Raw genomic sequence first — 18,564 nt, forward strand, 5'->3', positions numbered from 1 at the left:
TATGTTGTGGTTATAAGAATGTCCGAAATGTGCCTGATAATAGAATGCTACATTAAATAAATGGACAACATATCAACATTCATACTCAGTTGTCAGAAAAGTAATTTTACTGCATATTCCATTAACATTGCATCCATTTCAGAGATAGTACTGGTCATATGAGATATATGGAACAAAAACATGTGATAGACAGATAGAACGTGATGGTATTCTTAATGATGCTCACAACTAAAAATGACTGGTCCCCGGCAAGCATCGGTATACTGGGCCAGAATCGGCAAACCGGTATCTGTTAATGATATTGGCCCGGCATTCGGCCGATATCAGAAATCACTATCTTATCGCGATCGGAAACAATATCGGATGTCAAGACAGCTTTGCAAATATGGACTTGATAACACGATAATAATACAATCATGTGTTACATAAAACGTTCGAGTTCAACCATGGGACGAGCCAATGACTTATTAAGCACCGCACACCGCAACAGGACCCAATTTCACGGAAAAAACTTAAGTAATTACTAAGTTGTCTGTGAAATTGGGGCCTGGTGTGTTCTTTTCAGATCATATTTTTCAGTCATATTTCCGTGTGCGGAAATTGGCAGATAAACGTTTTGTATTAAATATATAGTCAAATAGCTTGTCTTCTTGAGACTGCTTCCATCTTTTGGCACCTAATCATGTAATATTAAATGCTTGCTGCCACCATTTTACAATCCGAACGACTATATCTCATAAATTAATCCTTTTATGCCTTCTCTTTCTTCCTCTGCTTATCTCAGTTTCAGCTGACTTTTGTTTCACTGTATTATCTTTTTAATGGCAATATTCTAATTTGTAGTTCTTTGTTTAAGCGTTCAATTTACCTATATTTCTTAAAGATAATATTTCAGACAAGAACATAAACACTGTCGTACTGTACCTGTTACAATATGTTATTGTAGGAGAAGACCTCTGTAAGCTGTTGCTTTCGGCTCTGATATTTTTTCAAACTAGTATCTTTTGTACTGTGTAACATGAATTGTAAATATTGCAATCATTGTTTGAAATAAACTAAACTAAATATGATATTTCAGTAGCTTTTTATCAATTATAAAAAATAATGTCCATAATATCACAGTGTTTGACCAAAGAGCTAAAAAAATAAATAGCACTTGTATTTCATACTTCTTTGGTTTGACCGATATTTTTTATTTAAACACTGGCAAAATAAGTTCTATATTGATATGTAATGAACAAAATATCACAAAAAATAAAAATTGAACTAAATCTAAAATAAATTGTAAAATGATACCGTTATATTGTTGCTTACACTAGGTGCATAAGTTATAACCTTTTCCCGGTTCTGTGAGCTGTAAATTAATTATGTATTGCAGTTTCTGGCCTCAGTGAGTTGGTCCAATACTTTGTATGATGCGCCTGTCCGTTTAATATGGGGACGATCTGTTCCAGCAAACTCGAGTTCATTTTGGGGAGTAATTAATCATTTTTTACTGATTAGAATTTCAGCATCTGATCGCAGTATATATATCATATTAACCGAAATACTTGAGCAGTAAAAACCCCTGGCTGAATCCCAAGGTAGGATTATTCTTCCAGTTACATGTAAACCACATTTTAGAACTTTTGTTTAACAATAATTCTTCTGAAGATTAATTCGGTACGCAATCTTTTGACCTTAGTAAGTTGAAAATAGTTTTACCTTAATCGTTTTATATTCAAATTCTGTTACTGTAATAGGTCAGCACGAAAATTATATTGCAAAAATATATTTCGTTTGGATCTTTCACTGGTCTGTTAGTGAAATTTTTTGATAATAACAATGGGAATTACAAGGCCAACAGCATCTAGAAAGGTCCAGCCAGTGCCTTCTACAGGGACTACACGTGCTGGAGTTGGGACCCAAGGTGCTGCACGTGCTGGAGTTGGGACCCAGAGTATTGCTCGTGCTGGAGTTAAAACCCAGCCACGGAAAGACGGGAAAGCTGCTATACAGGGAGACAAGAAACAAGAACAAGAACAATCAAGAGATCCGAGAGCTATAAATGAACATGTTAAGGTTCGACATTTGCTTTTATTTGACAATGTGTGATTTAAAAAAATAAAGGATAAGATTTTTTATCTGTACGGAGGCTTGCTTACAACCATCTGAACGTCCTGAGTTATATGTGAGCAATCAACATTTGTAGAATCACTAAAGCCATTGTTTTACATGAAAAAGCATTGGCTCTATTGATTGAAGCGTTTTCATGACCACTGTGATATAATTATGTAGGTCTCTTTAACACGTTTACATACATTTTAATGAGCTTTATTTTCTTCTCCACAGGTTCAGTTTGAAGACGTGCTTGGTGAACCAGGAGGTGTTAGAACAATCGACTGTTGCTGGATAAAATCCTGGTCCTGCTACACGTGCTGTAAGAACGTCATATACACGTGCGCCTCGTTCCTCTGCGGGTTTCCGCTGGCTACAATCTACGGTTGCATGTTTGCGTGTGCAGCATTTCCGCATGTTTGGATTATAACTCCGTTTTCGAAGTCATTTCAAATGTGTTGTCATTCATTCAGTAGACTGTTCAAGCTATGTGTTTATTGTTTAATTGGCGGTCCTTGTGAAAATTGTGGAGAGCTTTTTTCAGCTTTTAACACTCGAGGAAAGAAGGCACCAGTCACTGTAGGCAAGCGCGGGGGTAATGTGACATTTAATGATAAAATCAAAACAAGAAAAATCCCTGCAAGAAACGCTGTAGGTGCAAAAGAGCAACCACTGAACAAATTACAAATTGTAAGACGGTAGTTTTAGCAAAAAGAAAAACACCCACAATCACGGACAAAAAAAGAAGAGTACCATAGCAAGAAGTGCACAGAATAACTGTAATAGAATCTAGTAATATAATTAAAATAATAAATAAAGCAGCAACACAGAAGAATTTTAAAAATGAACATGTTCTGAAACACGGAAGTGCCGCCATCCGCCTGTCATCATGAACGAGCTAGTTCGGTACTAAAATAAAATCTGCAGTAAGCAACAGGTCCCGCAATAACCCATAGGCCAGCGGAATATCCCGAAAATTGCATTAACCCGATTGATTTATATTTAGATATACTAGTAAATCGAAGTTAGGCCCCATCCTTTTTTCAAATATCTGGTCAGCAATCGCATTCGATATAAAAAGCCGGACAAACGGCTAGCATTTTTACTAGCATGACTTTCTTTCCGTTTGCTGTATCTGCAAAATTTATGTATATACAATTGTTGCAATGTATCTGGTCAGTAAGTGAATTTTCTAGTGTGTCTGTGATTTTTTTCGGACCACCTCAGGCCCAGCAAAGGAAAATCAGGACACCTCGGCTGCAAAATCCGATGCCAGCCTGTGTTCGATTCCAAAGCACGGATGACATGTCGATATAAAGAGAATCTGAAGGCTACTAAACCCTATTAGCACCATCACCAAAAGATGGCGTCGACATTTCTGTGGTGCAGCTATCACCGGCTTCATATTTCTGTCTAATATATTTTCATTGATGGAACTTAGTATTTCAAAATCGGAAAATGTAGTGTCCTGTAAAACATTTTTACTACAGTTTGTTTAGTTTGTTAATAAATGTTGTAAATTGTGGAAATAACGGCTTTTCTCCTGGTTCAGACTTTTGCTCATGTTGATATCGTCCAGTATTTCAATTACAAGTCGATGCGTAGACACACTATAAGAATATCATCGCGCAGGCAAATGGTCTGAATGTTTATGATACTTATACAGACAAATATAAGAATGAAATAAATTTCTGTTAAAAGAAATATGCCAGTAAGCAGGGTTTTTGCGCAAGTGATGGTGCTATCTGGACGCCACCACTGTATAGCACAACCACTGATGCGATAGTGCCGCCACCACTGTATATTACCACCACTGATACACTAGCGCTGCCACCACTGTTTAGTGCAACCACTGATGCAATAGTGCCGCCACCACTGTATAGCTCCACCACTGATGCGATAGTGCTGCCACCACTGTATAGCTCCACCACTGATGCGATAGTGCTGCCACCACTGTATAGCTCCACCACTGATGCGATAGTGCCGCCACCACTGTATAGCTCCACCACGGATGCGATAGTGCCGCCACCACTGTATAGCTCCACCACTGATGCGATAGTGCCGCCACCACTGTATAGCTCCACCACTGATGCGATAGTGCCGCCACCACTGTATAGCTCCACCACTGATGCGATAGTGCCGCCACCACTGTATAGCTCCACCACTGATGCGATAGTGCCGCCACCACTGTATAGCTCCACCACTGATGCGATAGTGCCGCCACCACTGTATAGCACCACCACTGATGCGATAGTGCCGCCACCACTGTATAGCTCCACCACTGATGCGATTGTGCCTCCACTACTAGGGGTCTAACACGTGTAGGTCACCTTAATATGGCATAATAAATAGTCCCAAGCCACTGGGAACAAAAACATGAGTCACTGCATATATAACTGTGGCCCATGTTTTTGTCCCCAGTGGCAGGGGACTATTTATTATTCTATATTAAGGTGACCCACGCGTGTCAGACCCCTTAGCACCATCACTGATACGATAGTGCTGCAACCACTATATAGTACCACCACTGATGTGATAGCACCACCACCTTTGAAAAATACTGGCATATTCCGAATTTGGGACATTATTATTCGTAATAATGTTCTTATAGTGTGCCTATGCATTGAAATAGTTGGAATGCACAGCGTAATATTTGGGTAGTGGTGTGGGAGTGAGTCAGTTTGCTTAAGGTCATGATAACACTGTAACTGGATAACAGCTGAAGAATGCTTTGTCTACGACCTTTGGCTTCATTGGACAATTGCCAGTGATTGGTCAGTAGATGCCATCCATTATAAGGGTGGGGATATCTGTGGTTAGTAACTGGCCAGGATTAATTTGTGGGGTCAGCATACCAAACATCAAGGTCACAGTGTTATTGAAACAGAGAACAGTTTCTGATTAATAACTGAAGAATGATTTGGCATCACCATACTTTGAACGATGATTGACTCTGGTCAGTAGATGTCCCTTACTATTTGCATTAGGGTCATTAGGTCAAAGGTAACAATGGCATTGAGCCTGGCAAGTTTCCTGTCATAACATGAGAACATTTTGACCAATATATAACTTTTTGTTTGTCAGATTAGGTCAAAATTATAGGAAACAAAAGCTGTTGGTAAAATACATATGCCTTTGTGGTGACGTGGTTATGTAATTTTTGGAATAGGACACCTGTTGAAATGAAACCACTATGACACTGACCAGTGAAACATTAGGGGTTATTTACTGACTGCAAGCTATCATCTTACGCATTGATCAGAAACTGCTTAAATCTTTAAGTCACTGTGACCTTGACCTTTAAATGATTGGTCCCGAAAACTATTAGGGTCATCTACTTACCATAAACAATAATGCTATGAACTTAAAACCGTAGGTCCAAGTGTTCTCCCTCTAGCAATCGGAAACTGTTTTCAATCTTGTAGTCTTTGTGACCTTGACCGTTTACCGGACACCTGAACTGACTATAGGCAATCATCACATCAAATCTGACCGTCTTAAGTCCAAGTATTCTTCAGAAATTGACAAAAAGTTGTTTCAGTTTAAAGGTCACTATGACCTTGATCTTTAACCTACTGGCCCTATAAACAACACTAACCTATGAAGTCTGGCCAAAATATTCTTTAATAATTACTGACTGGAAAACCAAATTATCTTGCCTTTAGGAGCTAGACTGCGTCACTTCCTTGGCTGGCTGCTTCATACAAGTTTTAATGTGCATATGTACTGTCAGACATGCCAGAATGGCAACATAACATTAGCTTTTTTAAGGACTGAATGCATGGTGTTGATCGACCCATTTATGTTAAACAGTTCCATTCTATGTAGAGTCTATGTTTAATTTTTTTCCTATTATATAATTCACTATTCCATGACTCAGTGAATACTTCTGAGTGAATCAATTCCATTATTTTCTTCACTTCCACACTAACATTCATCTTTGGTTAATGCATACATCTACCTGCCCATCTTTGAATCAGCTATGATGCTGTTCAAACACTAAATTCCAGCAGACTTTCAAAACTTTGATTCTGTTGGATAAACTTATGCAAGTATGTCTGGGTCTATCATGCCCAGAGTATATAATGACAGCACACTGCCCCATGCTTTCCACTTCTATGTTGAACAAGTTCCTATTCTGGCAAATCTGCCTTCTTTTTGTACTATGAATCTGTTTTTTTCTATGTACGATGTCAAACTTTCATTAGATATATTTTCACCTCAAATAAGAAAAGTAATGAATACCGAAAAGGAAACTCCTAATTGAACATATTTCCAAATGTGCTCCATGATGCTTCACTACCACTGCTAAAGTAATAAATTTAAAAGTGCTGCTTTGATACAAATTGAAGAAATCATGCCAAATAGTTGCTCAGATGTTGTTTAATGTACATGTTATTCAGTATACGCTTTAAAATCAACACTCCTCGAGTTTAATGATTGCCCCTTGTATATTGGCTTCAAAATTTAGAACTGAAGTAACTTGGTGTTAATGTACATCAGTAGTGACCCGTGTCACATGCAAACCTGACCTACTACTCAAGGTCACATGCTCGAGTTAATGTTGAGTCTGTAACTTAATTCAACAAGTCATTTTTCTTCATAAATGGTTATAATTAGCAGAGGACATGTAGGACACATGGGTAATGCCATATATTTGTAATTTCGGTGAGACTGTAGTACTAGCTTGCTCAACAGTGTCACTAGTTGTCAGAATTATGTTATCAGGCATACATTTATAGTGCTTATTTTTCGACTGTCTGTAGACTTTACATTCACAGACTACTTTTGACAAGTTATCACTAAATGCCTTTAAATGTCTACGTTCCCGCAAGGGGTTTGACGTCAACGGCAGGTAGACAGACATTCAGAGGGGATGTGTTACTTTTCATATTTCAACACGTTGACTTACTATATTTGGCGCCATACAGACACCATGAAATAGAGCTTCCCTATTTCATGTGTTTGTTACAAACAAAAGGGCCATGAAGGCCCTGTATCGCTCACCTGACCTACTGACCTAAAGATCATCAAGATTAACATTCTGGCCAGGTTTCATTAAGATATGGTCATAAATGTGGCCTCTAAAGTGTTAACTAGCTATTCCTTTGATTTGACCCCGTGACCTAGTTTCTGACCCGACATGACCCAGATTCGAACTTGACTTAAAGATCATCAAGTTTAACATTCTGACTAAGTTTCATGAAGATACAGTCATAAATGTGGCTTCTGAAGTGTTGACAAGCTTTTCCTTTGATATGACCTAGTGACCTAGTTTTTGACCCCACCTGGACCCAGATTTAAACTTGACCTATAGATAATCAAGATTAATATTCTGACCAAGTTTCATTAAGATATGGTCATAAATGTGGCCTCTAAAGTGTTAACTAGCTTTTCCTTTGATTTGACCTGGTGACCTAGTTTTTGACCCGACATGACCCAGATTTAAACTTGACCTAAAGATCATCAATCAATACAGTCATAAATGCAGCCTTTACAGTGTTAGCAAGCTTTTCCTTTGATCTGACCTGGTGACCTAGTTTTCGAACTCATCCAAGACTTTATTGAGGATAACACTCTGATCAAGTTTCATTAAGATTGGGCCAAAATTGTGACCTCTAGAGTGTTAACAAGCTTTTCCTTTGATTTGACCTGGTGACCTAGTTTTTGACCCCAGATGACCCAATATGGAACTTGTCCAGGATTTTATTGAGGGTAACCTTCCAACCAAGTTTCATTAAGAATGGGCCAAAAATGTGACCTCTAGAGTGTTAACAAGCTTTTCCTTTGACTTGACCTGGTGACCTAGTTTTTGACCCCAGATGACCCAATATCTAACTCGTCCAAGATTTTATTGAGGGTAACATTCTGACCAAGTTTCATTAAGATTGGGCCAAAAATGTGACCTCTAGAGTGTTAACAGTCAAATTGTTGACGACGGACGGATGACGACGGACACAGGGTGATCACTAAAGCTCACCTTTGAGCACTTTGTGCTCAGGTCAGCTAAAAAGACAAATTAGAATGCAAATAATATATAGCAAAACCATATTTTTACATATCTTAACAAAACAAATATCTTGTATGCCTAATGTATAATTCACTATTAGACTATACCCGCGTAAAATTATTCCGAAATGGGTATAACCTCTTCATATTGTTTCGATATGTTAAAGGTCCATTACTAAGGGAAAGTGAGTTGGCAATTTTTTTCATAGCTAATGCATAGACTTCTGCAAGACACAAAATAATGAAGATTGGCAGGTCAAAATTTACAGAAGGTCTTTGGAACTCAATGAGATGTATGTGTATTATGTTGAAATTTCAATGAATCGACAGAATGACCCCCCAGGTCTTTTTAACTTTCTTCATACTTCATAAAAAAATAATTGTACATATACTGCGATTTATTTCGAATTTCTACATACCAACTTTCATTTTCCAATAAAATGAAATAGTTTCTGTGCTTTTTAAAAGAAATTAAAATGTTCACTTTCCTTAGTATTGGACCTTTAAAACATGGTTCCGCTGCGTATTATTTCTTCACTATAAATGTAAGACTGTATATTTCCTGCCTCACTCTTACATTGTCTAGAGGTTAATAAGGATCAAATATAAACACACGGATTAAAATAAACATACGAAAACAATAATTTTGGTTATTTACATTTATTTGAACACGTTCATGTTTTGTCAAGATTTCAAAAAGTGAGAACATACACAAATCATTCAAAACATGGGACATTCACAGCACATATATTGTAAATGTAAACTTTTCTTTTAAAGTAACATGAAAGGTAATGTACTACTACCACAGGAGCTTGATAATATACATGGACCATTTAAATCCAACATTTCAGAAAATATTATCATGCAGAAATCATGTTGTGTAGTATGCACTACAAATACAGTAAGCTGAACAGACACTTTTGATAAATAAATTACTCTCAATTAAAAATGTCATCTTCTATGCAAAATGTTCTGAACATTCAAAATCCCGCAACTGTACCAGTATTTAAAACTAACAATTTACTTAATATTTTATGCTCAGTTGTTGTTTAAATAAAAAGTTTTAATTGTATTTCATTTGCGTAAATTCAGTGTGTAAAACTACAAACTTGTTCTGTATTTCTTAGCAGAATAACATAACTGGCAGCTTTTGCAAATGGTAGCTTTTACATGTCAAACAAAATGTGGGATAGAGATAAGCCCACAACTATTCAAATACAGAAAGACATTAAATACAATTTTACATCCTTCAAATAACCAAAAACTATTTTGCAAAGAATCTTTTATGAAAAATTTGTTTACATCAGTAAGTGAAGTTTTGAAATAGTTTATTCATATGTGTTGCAAAGAATGGTAACTCTTCCCTCGGGTAGGTACTAATTCCTGTCTAGGCAGGTATCTACCATTTCATTTTTGTTCGTTTGTTTTGGGTTTAATCAAAATGCCATTTTTCAACAGTATTTCAGTTATTTAACGGCAGGCAGTTAACCTAACCAGTGTTCCTGGATTCTGTACCAGTACGAACCTGTTCTCCCCATAGTAAGTGCCAACTTCCTCACATGAATCAGAGGTGAAGGATTAATATTTCAGATACTATGTCTTGTCATAAATCACCACGGAGAACATGCATCTCACCTGGGGATAGAACTCACGACTCCGCAACAGTAGCTCTGCGCTCTCCCTATTGAGCTAAGCGGGTTTTAGGTAGGTATTTATCAGGTACCAATTCCAGGTTTTTTTTGGCCAACAGATTTTGTCTTGTATATCAGCCCCATTCATAAACCAATATATCTATCATTTTTCTCAATTTCAACAAAAAAGACCCATTAAATGCTTTTCATAAATATATCCCGTAAAAATTACCATTCCCAACGGAACCGAGAATGTGTCATTTTTTAAGAATTATTGTAGCTATTCTGGATATATATCTCAGTAGTTAATTATGTATATTTGTACAGAATGGGAACTAAGAAACGTAATAGTGATCCCAATTATTTAGACTTTGAAAGCCGAAAGTGTGCCGTCAACCTAATGAACAAGAAATAAATGTTCTAATTTAAACCTCTGAACTCTATTATTTCTGAATTTAGTATATCATTTCTGTCTTTATTATTCCCTAGTTGTCATGAAAATCCTGCAAATTATTTCCATTTTTAGCCTTGCTGTAATCAATGCATCCCAGCTTACAAGAAACGTAAATAGCAGCTGACTATTAACCGTAACTTTTGCAACATTTAAGATGTAAATTAAACAAGATACTAAGACGAAGAAAATCACTTAAATTGAGTGTTTCTCTTGATGTTAACAGATAGTTTAGAATGGCAAGTCAATACCAGCTGCAAAACAACAAACAGTGCCTTTGATCATTTGCATTAATGAATGTGAACAGAGAAATTTCAGAACAACCTACGTAAACAGTGTGTGTAACAGTTTTTGCCCCGATCAGGTCAATGAGAAATGCCGTTTTGATTTTTTGTTCATCGTTTTCATCAACAAGTGTGTATTGTTATGCAGCAATGCTGGGCATTTCCATTGAATTCCAATAAAACCTTATTCAAGGCCACGGAGCTATAACCAATATGATAAAAAAATGAAGAATGTTAGGATTTTAGTGATCCCAAATATTTAAGACTTTGAAAAAGCAATGAGGCGTGTTGTTAATGTAATTAACATGGAATAATTATCACAATTTACACCTTTAACTTCATTTTTTCTCAATACAAAAAATTACTTTTTTTTCTCAATACAGCAAATTATTTCAGTCTTTATAAATCCCCAGTTGTCCCAAAATTACTGCAAGTATTAAGCCCAGTTTTCACCTGGGTCCTTTTCCCTACTGTAGCCAAAAAAGCCCTGAATACCAGCAAACCTATCTATTAGTTTAATTCACTTGCACTGACACAATGAAGAAAAAAAATGGCTTTAAGACATAATATAATAATTAGGTTTTCACAACAAAACAATTAGGATACACTCGCTGCAAAACATGTTTCTGTCAGCTTCCTAACTGAAAGAATTAAGTTTTAACAATCTGACAATAAAGTGAAGTACCTCTTAGTATTTTACAGAGAAGATACTGTATTTTGGCTGGTAGCCAAATGTCACATTTAAGATCAATTGTAATAGTACAACACATGTAAGAATAACAAAGGAGAAATTATACTGATTTGTAGCTCTATGCCTAGGTGGTGGAAAATAATGAAGTTTGTGCTAAACAACTGGTCTATATTCAACACGTTTCCTGAGCTACCAAGTCAAAACTTTAGAAATAAAACTGAGAAAAAAATAATTTCTGATGTAGTAAAACACTTACCAGTACCGACTGGCTTGCCAGTCAATAGTCAAAACTACTGACCCTTGGTCCTTTGGCCCTCTGGCAATAGTTTGTGACTATTGACTTGCAAGCCATTCAATAAGCGCATACTGTTCCCCTCTAAAACAATAGGATATTTATAAACTATTATCTATCTTTCAGAACTTTAACCATGGTAACAAACAGTCGTTTTTAAATAGTACACAAATAGCAGTGGCATTTCCTCACTAATATATATATCAAACTAATGTATCTAAAACAACAAAACAAAACATAATCTACTCTTCAAACAAAACCAGACATAAATAGGCTTCTACTTCAATGTTTAACAAATAAAATATGCTACAAACAAAAGTAAAAACTCAGGCTGTTAAAAGAAGCTTTCTTTTCTGTACCTTAGCAACGAAAACTGAACAAAGATCGTTCTATACATCTGTTGGTGAAACTTTTATAATAAATTGCTAAATAATATTTTTCTATGAAAGATCTTTCTCTTACATGAGAATCTTTCGCACAAAATGTTCCAAAATGGTAAGAAAAGCGGTCTCTAGGATATTTCACTCTTATGCCAAGCATTTGCAATTAGAAATAAGCAATCTTTACACAGGTAAACATTTTTTTTTGAGCTAACCTCTGTCATACAGAATATAAAGCATTTTATCTCTAGATTGATCCAAAAACTTCCCCACTCATCTAATTAATATATTTAACATGTTTTTTCAAATGATCAAGATTTCTATTAAAGCAAGAGGTATGAAAAAGGGGGCTGTTCTGCATGAAGTAACTTTTATTTATTATACATGTGTAAAAAGAAAATACTGAAGTGCAAGAAACACAGAGAACCTACTTCTTTAAAAGATGAAAAAAAAAAAAATTCTTTTAATATTAAAACTAAAATGAGAAGAAAAAAAATCATTCAAACAAGTCACTCAAATATGAAAGCATGATTACGACATCAATTTAAACCCGTCTCAAAAGCACATCTATACTGTTAGTTCTTATGGCCCTACACTACTGATGGGCATGTGGCCCAACACTGTTATTGGGTCAAGTGGGCCAACATTATTATTGGACATGTGGCCCAATGCTATTATTGGACAAGTGATCCAACACTTATTGGGCCAAGTTAAATGTTCCCAAGAATAATTTAATACATGATCAAAATGACAAAAAAACGCATGATTGGATGCTTTGTTCAGGCAGCATAACGCGACAGTGAATCAGCAAAAAAACTTTTATCAGCTGTAACATCTATGTCTCTATGCTACTATGTGGCATGACCTTGCCCACTTACAAATGACCTTCACCTCTGACCTGCTAGGACCAGCCTAGGGCCAAATGGTTCACTGTACTATCTTTTTAGTACCAAGACACTTTTTAATCCATCTTCATTACGCATTTATCAATACTGCAATCCATTTCCACTTTTACAAACACCCTTTCTACGTATTCACAACGCCTCCCATTTGTAAGAATTCCGACTGCAGTCTGCTAGAAATAAAACCACCATCTTGTTACAATGGGTGCTAAGTGGGCAAAAGGTCAAAATTATCCTGTACAGTCACTAACGGGACATGTAACTCGTCAATTTCTGGTGTAACGTTTCTTTCACACATAGAGAGTTCTTTAAGCCTCCATTCCCACTCCAGTCTCTGGTAAGCATACAGAGAATCTGCTTCCTGTTTTTGTCGCAGAATCAGCAGTTCCTGAAATTGACAGAAAACATGTACGTATAAGTGATTTGGTAGGTACAAGTGATCTAAAACTGGGGATAAGTGATTTGGTAGATATAGAGGTCAAGGTCAAGGTCAAACTTAGGTCAGGTGATGTTTGAAGATGAGGAATAGTCACAGGTTACACCTGTATTAGTATCAATTCATTCTTGTAAGCGGTATTGATGCTAGACGAAACGGTCCCATTTGGTTAACCAAGAGATTGCCCGTACAAAGCAACCTAAGTCCAAAACGAGGTCAAGGTCAAGGTCAAACTGAGGTCAGGTCATGTCTGAAGATGAGGAATGGTCACAGGTTACATCTGCATTAGTATCAAGTCATTCTAGTAAGGGGTATTGATGCTAGACGAAACGGTCCCATTTGGTTAACCTCGTCGGACGGACGAACGGACGGCCAGGACAGGACAATCACTATATGCCTCCCGCATCAGTAGATGCCGGGGGCATAAAAATCTATTCATTTCTACCATACAGTGGAGTAAAATGAATTACCAGAAGGTAAACTGCTAAATTTCTCATGGGTCTAACAAAAATATAGGACTTCAAAATCAGACAGTAAATAAGCTTTCTAAAACAGTATGACAGCACCTTATAGAGATATGTACTTGTGAAATTGGTCTGGATAAAAACACAGGGGGAATTCTCAAGTCCAATTGTGAAATAGCCAATATGTTTAATATCTTCTATAGTTCGGCAAAATCAATACTGAAGACTTAAAATTGGTCCAATTTGGTGCTGTGGCAGTTACTTAGTTGCCATGGCAACCCAAGTTGTGCAAGTCTTGCATAGCATACAAATGAATGTCACAACAAAATCCAAATTTATACAGATGACCGTTATTGTTTTCATTCAAGAATTTGAATGAAAATGTTTTGTTGATTAAAAATATCACTCTTCTTTTCATAACATTTGCTCATAATTCTACGGACAACAGGGAAATAAAACAAGAGCTGTCACAGGAGACAGCGTGCTCGACTATTTCGATGCTGGGTAGTGAAAATGGGCACGTCTGAGGAAACTGGAGCTGTCACTGGAGTGTTTAAAGACTCCAGTGGTGAATGAAGATATTGCATAATAGCTTGAGTCTGTGTCAAAAATATTAAGTGATAAGAGAGGTAAAGATAAATTGTATCAAAACACTATATAAGTATAATTCTAAGCAAAAAGGGGGCATAATTCATAGAATATTGGTGCAAGAGTAATAACTGAGATGTAGTGAAAATGCATCAAAATTAACCTTAAATTCTAAGTAAAAGGGGGCATAATTCATGAAAAATTGGTGCCACAGTTATGCACCTTGTGTCAAACAACTATTTTAAGTTTGAATCAAATCCATTTAGTAATAACTGAGATAGAGTGAAAGTGTATCAAAACTTTAACCTGAAATTCTACGTAAAAACCAGGGGGATAATTCATGAAATATTGGTGCAAGAGTTATGGCCCTTGTGTCATATAATGTGAGTGATGATGTTGAACAACTATTTAAAGTTTGAATCAAATCCATTTAGTAATAACTGAGATAAAGTGAAAGTGCATTAAAACTTTAACCTGAAATTCTAAGTAAAAGTGTGTGTGTGTGGGGGGGGGGGGGGGATAATTCATTAAATATTGATACCAGAGTTATGGTCCTGGTGTCAAATGATGTGGGAGATGATGTGGAACAACTACTTTCAGTTTGAATCAAATCCATTAAGGAATAACTGAGATAGAAAGAAAGTGCATCAAAACTTTAACCTGAAATTCTAAGTAAAAAGGGGGGATAATTCATGAAATATTTGTGTGTGAGTTATGGCCCTTGTGCCATATGATGTGGGTGACAATGAGGAATAACTATTTTAAGTTTAAAGCAAATCCATCAAGTAATTATAGAGATAAGGAGGAGAAAGTGCATCAAAACTTTAACCAAGGGGGGACGCGGGAAGACGCTGACGCCGGGGTGAGTAGGATAGCTCTCCATATACTTCGTACAGACGAGCTAAAAATCTCAAGAAAAAAACAAAATAAAACCAAGACATATGTATTAAGTAATAAATAAGAAAGAAGTCCTACATTTTCCTTTAAACAATTTAAATATAGGAAAAATCAATGTAATTGCAAGCTGGTACCGAGAATGCTATGTGACACATCTTCTTATTCTTAAAGTTCAACAGTCAGACAAAACCAAATCTTACAAGACAAATTATTTTACTTACATAACTTGAAAAATGACCTTTTGTTCTGCCATATCTAGAACGCTGAGCAGACACAGTGAGAAGAAACTTACAGGACTATGTTGGATTCTAAAACTCTACCACAAAATAGGATTGCTATATGTCAATGCATTGCATAACCATTTGTGTTCTTTCTGGTTTTGAGCCAGTGGCCATACCGATTTGTGTACAACATGAATCTAATGATGACTTGAGTTTACTATCAACAGCTGTTTTTGTTTTAAGTTCGGTCAGTCACAGCAACACAATTATAGATCATTATGGCGATTTCTCTAAAGCAAGACCGCAGGTGCCTTGCGGAGAGTGATTTTATCACTAACAGGCACCTCCATAGAACCATCTAACATTCCAAAAGCCAAATGGATGGCTTCTTCACATAAAAGTTCCTACAACACGAGGGTGTTTCAAATGCACTTCAGGGGCAAGTGATCTGAAATGAGACACCTTAACCACTTGGCCATGGATGCCCCATTATTATCAACTGAAATCAACTGTAAATTTGTATATAAAACTTTTGATAAAAGTCAACTAAGCGAAACTTGGTGTGAGTAAGAACTTTTGACAATCCCGAGTTAGAATTTCTTACTTTCTTTGTCATCAAATTCTCTCTCTCTCTCTCTCTCTCTCTCTCATTTATGCTTAATGATGGTACATCCGACCTTCCTGCCACAGAACAGACATAGCTATGCACAGTATAACATGTTCCTAGCATGGTGTTTCTGTTGCCAAATAGGGATAAAGTTTGCCTGACTGCAATTTCTAGGTTTTTGCCAGGATGATTTCTAGTTTAACAAGGATGACTAGAAGTACAGGGGCTGATGGGACCTGGATGTACTTAAGTATGTGTAAAAGGTGGTTAAGTAGAAGTTGCCAACTAAATGGAACGGACCGGACCAGACCAGACGGTCAGAGAAAACCCCAGATTTCTAAGCGTTTATACACAACTGATATACTTACCTTGATTTTTTCATACTTGTCATCAACATCTTGAATCCAAGACAGGAATTGTCGACCGTTATATCGTGTTCTGTTCTTTTTATCTTTCTCCTCCTGTTTAATCAAAACAAAACAAAATAATAGTATCAGCTGCCCAAATGGTAAATTAAAGAAATTGTATCATAGCTCGGTGTTTTTTCTTAACAAATTTGGTGCAGGTAATTCGTATACTCTGAGTACAGAGTGCGGTAACTAAAAGTGTGCAGGTATTTAATACCCGCACGCTAGTTACCGCACTGTTGGAAAGAAAAGTATGCCTGCATGTCTGAACAGTAGACTGCGAAGTGTATTTTATTGATTTTCTGCTCTAGCATTGGTTTATTTTACCTGGGCTTTACACATTTGTAAAGCATGGATTTTAGTACACACTGAACTGCTGTATATGGCAATGTGGAACGCCTACAACTACCATATATGGCAGGCTATGATACAAAACAGAAAGAACATTAAAACTCTCGGCTAAACAATTTATACTCGGGGGCTACGCCCCCTCGTACAAATCGTTTACCCTCGAGTTTCAATGCTCTTTCTATTACTTACCTTTCATAATAGGAAAGGATTGATCAAATTTGAATTTCTACGTATTTACAATACAATGATGTGAAGATTTTCAGAACAGGCTAAACAAACAGAAACTAATCAGCATGTTAAAACTAACAAAAACTGCAGGAAATTTGTTTCTATAATAATGTAAAACAAAACAGTGGATTTAATATAAACTTAATAAGTTTACTGACTCATTATTAATAACTTCTTCTTTTTTTGTTCTTGTCTCTATCAAAATACTGACATATTTCAATGAAAATCGGACACATATTACTCAATTACCATTTTATTTAAATGAAGTATAACAGTCTGATGTACATCCATTGAGCAATAACAGTTACAATACGGTAACCCTAAAATATAAAGCCACAAAATGAGCGCAACTTGGTGCAGAGATAAATCCATCTGTTGAATTTACCAATTTTGTAACCAACATTTTGCTCATCAGGAGCTAGAGGACACATTTATTTGGACACAGAATGCTATTCTAAAAGTGTACTTTAGTATATTTTCAAATATGTATTGAGATATGGGAAAGAGTTCTGCTGAAATACTGCGCAACTGAAGGTTTGTCAGTATTAATCTGCAAAAGAATGAGTGCATATTTCTCAATGTAAAGCTTATAACCTATTTTATGCAAATTCATTTTAACTTACACTATGTTAAGATTTTGTTCATTAAAAAGGCTGATAAAAAATGAAAATTATCAATGTTAATGTACTTTTTTATGCCATGACATTCAATAATGTGATCTCATCAATGATGACACATGTCCATTAATATTGACGGATGTTCCACTGTATCTTAATTGAACTGAAAACCTAGAGATGCTTTTGAGAAAAGTGCATGTCTCCAACAACTGCCTAATCATCTGAATAATAGTATATGAGTCAACCATTTACCAAGACCTTAACTGTCTTATCAGAATTTGTTTGTTTGTTTTGGGTTTAATGCTGTTTTTCAACAGTATTTCAGTCATGTAATAGCGGCCTTACCAGTGTTCCTGGATTCTGTACCAGTACAAACCTGTTCTCCGCAAGTAACTGCCAACTTCTCCACATGAATCAGCATTGGAGGACTAATAATTTCAGACACAATGTTGTTTATCAAATAGTCAAGGAGAACATACACCCAGCCCGAGGATCGATCTCACGACCCCGTGATCCGTAGACAGACGCTCTACCTACTGAGCTAAACGAGCGAGTCTTTATCAGACTTTGAGGGCTTTGATTATCAAAAACAAGTTTCAAGGGCCATAATTCAGAAGAGCCTGGGTCGATATGGCTAGTTATCGATCTAGGCCGAGGACTTATTAGCAAACACATTTTGTTCAAGTCTGGTGAAGATCGGATAAGAAATTTTCAGACAGAGTGCGGACAAGCTTTGTGACAGGCACACACACACAGAGGAGTAAATCAGTATGTCTTCAACACCACTGTGGTGGGAGACATAATGAGTATGTATTGATATGAATCGCAGATTTTCAACTAAACTGGACACATTCTCAATTCCACAAGTTCTAAGTGTAACTGCAGTCATTAAGGAATTACATGTTATGTGACTTTTGATTTTAGGGCTACCTTATTGGAACTGTTATGGCTCAATCAATTTATGACTGACTGTCATTGTTGTTATGTTTTATTAAACAGAAAAAAATCATT

At 36.4% G+C, this 18,564-nt stretch overlaps 1 protein-coding gene across 4 annotated transcripts in view; it reads right to left on the minus strand.

The window, feature by feature from the left end:
• Positions 1 to 9,147: 9,147 nt before the first annotated feature.
• Positions 9,148 to 18,564, minus strand: part of LOC123550700 (ankyrin repeat domain-containing protein 12-like) — a 97,154-nt gene continuing 87,737 nt past the window's right edge. For all 4 annotated transcript variants that reach the window (XM_053544931.1, XM_053544932.1, XM_053544929.1 and 1 more), the window contains exons 13-14: positions 16,319 to 16,411; positions 9,148 to 13,125 (exon numbers count right to left, since the gene is read on the minus strand). In XM_053544931.1, the coding sequence (XP_053400906.1) occupies positions 12,946 to 13,125; positions 16,319 to 16,411 (273 nt within the window). In that variant the 3' untranslated portion in view covers positions 9,148 to 12,945. The remainder of the gene's footprint in view (positions 13,126 to 16,318; positions 16,412 to 18,564) is intronic.

This window comes from Mercenaria mercenaria, chromosome 6 (genome assembly GCF_021730395.1).
Source record: "Mercenaria mercenaria strain notata chromosome 6, MADL_Memer_1, whole genome shotgun sequence".
NCBI lineage: Eukaryota > Metazoa > Mollusca > Bivalvia > Venerida > Veneridae > Mercenaria > Mercenaria mercenaria.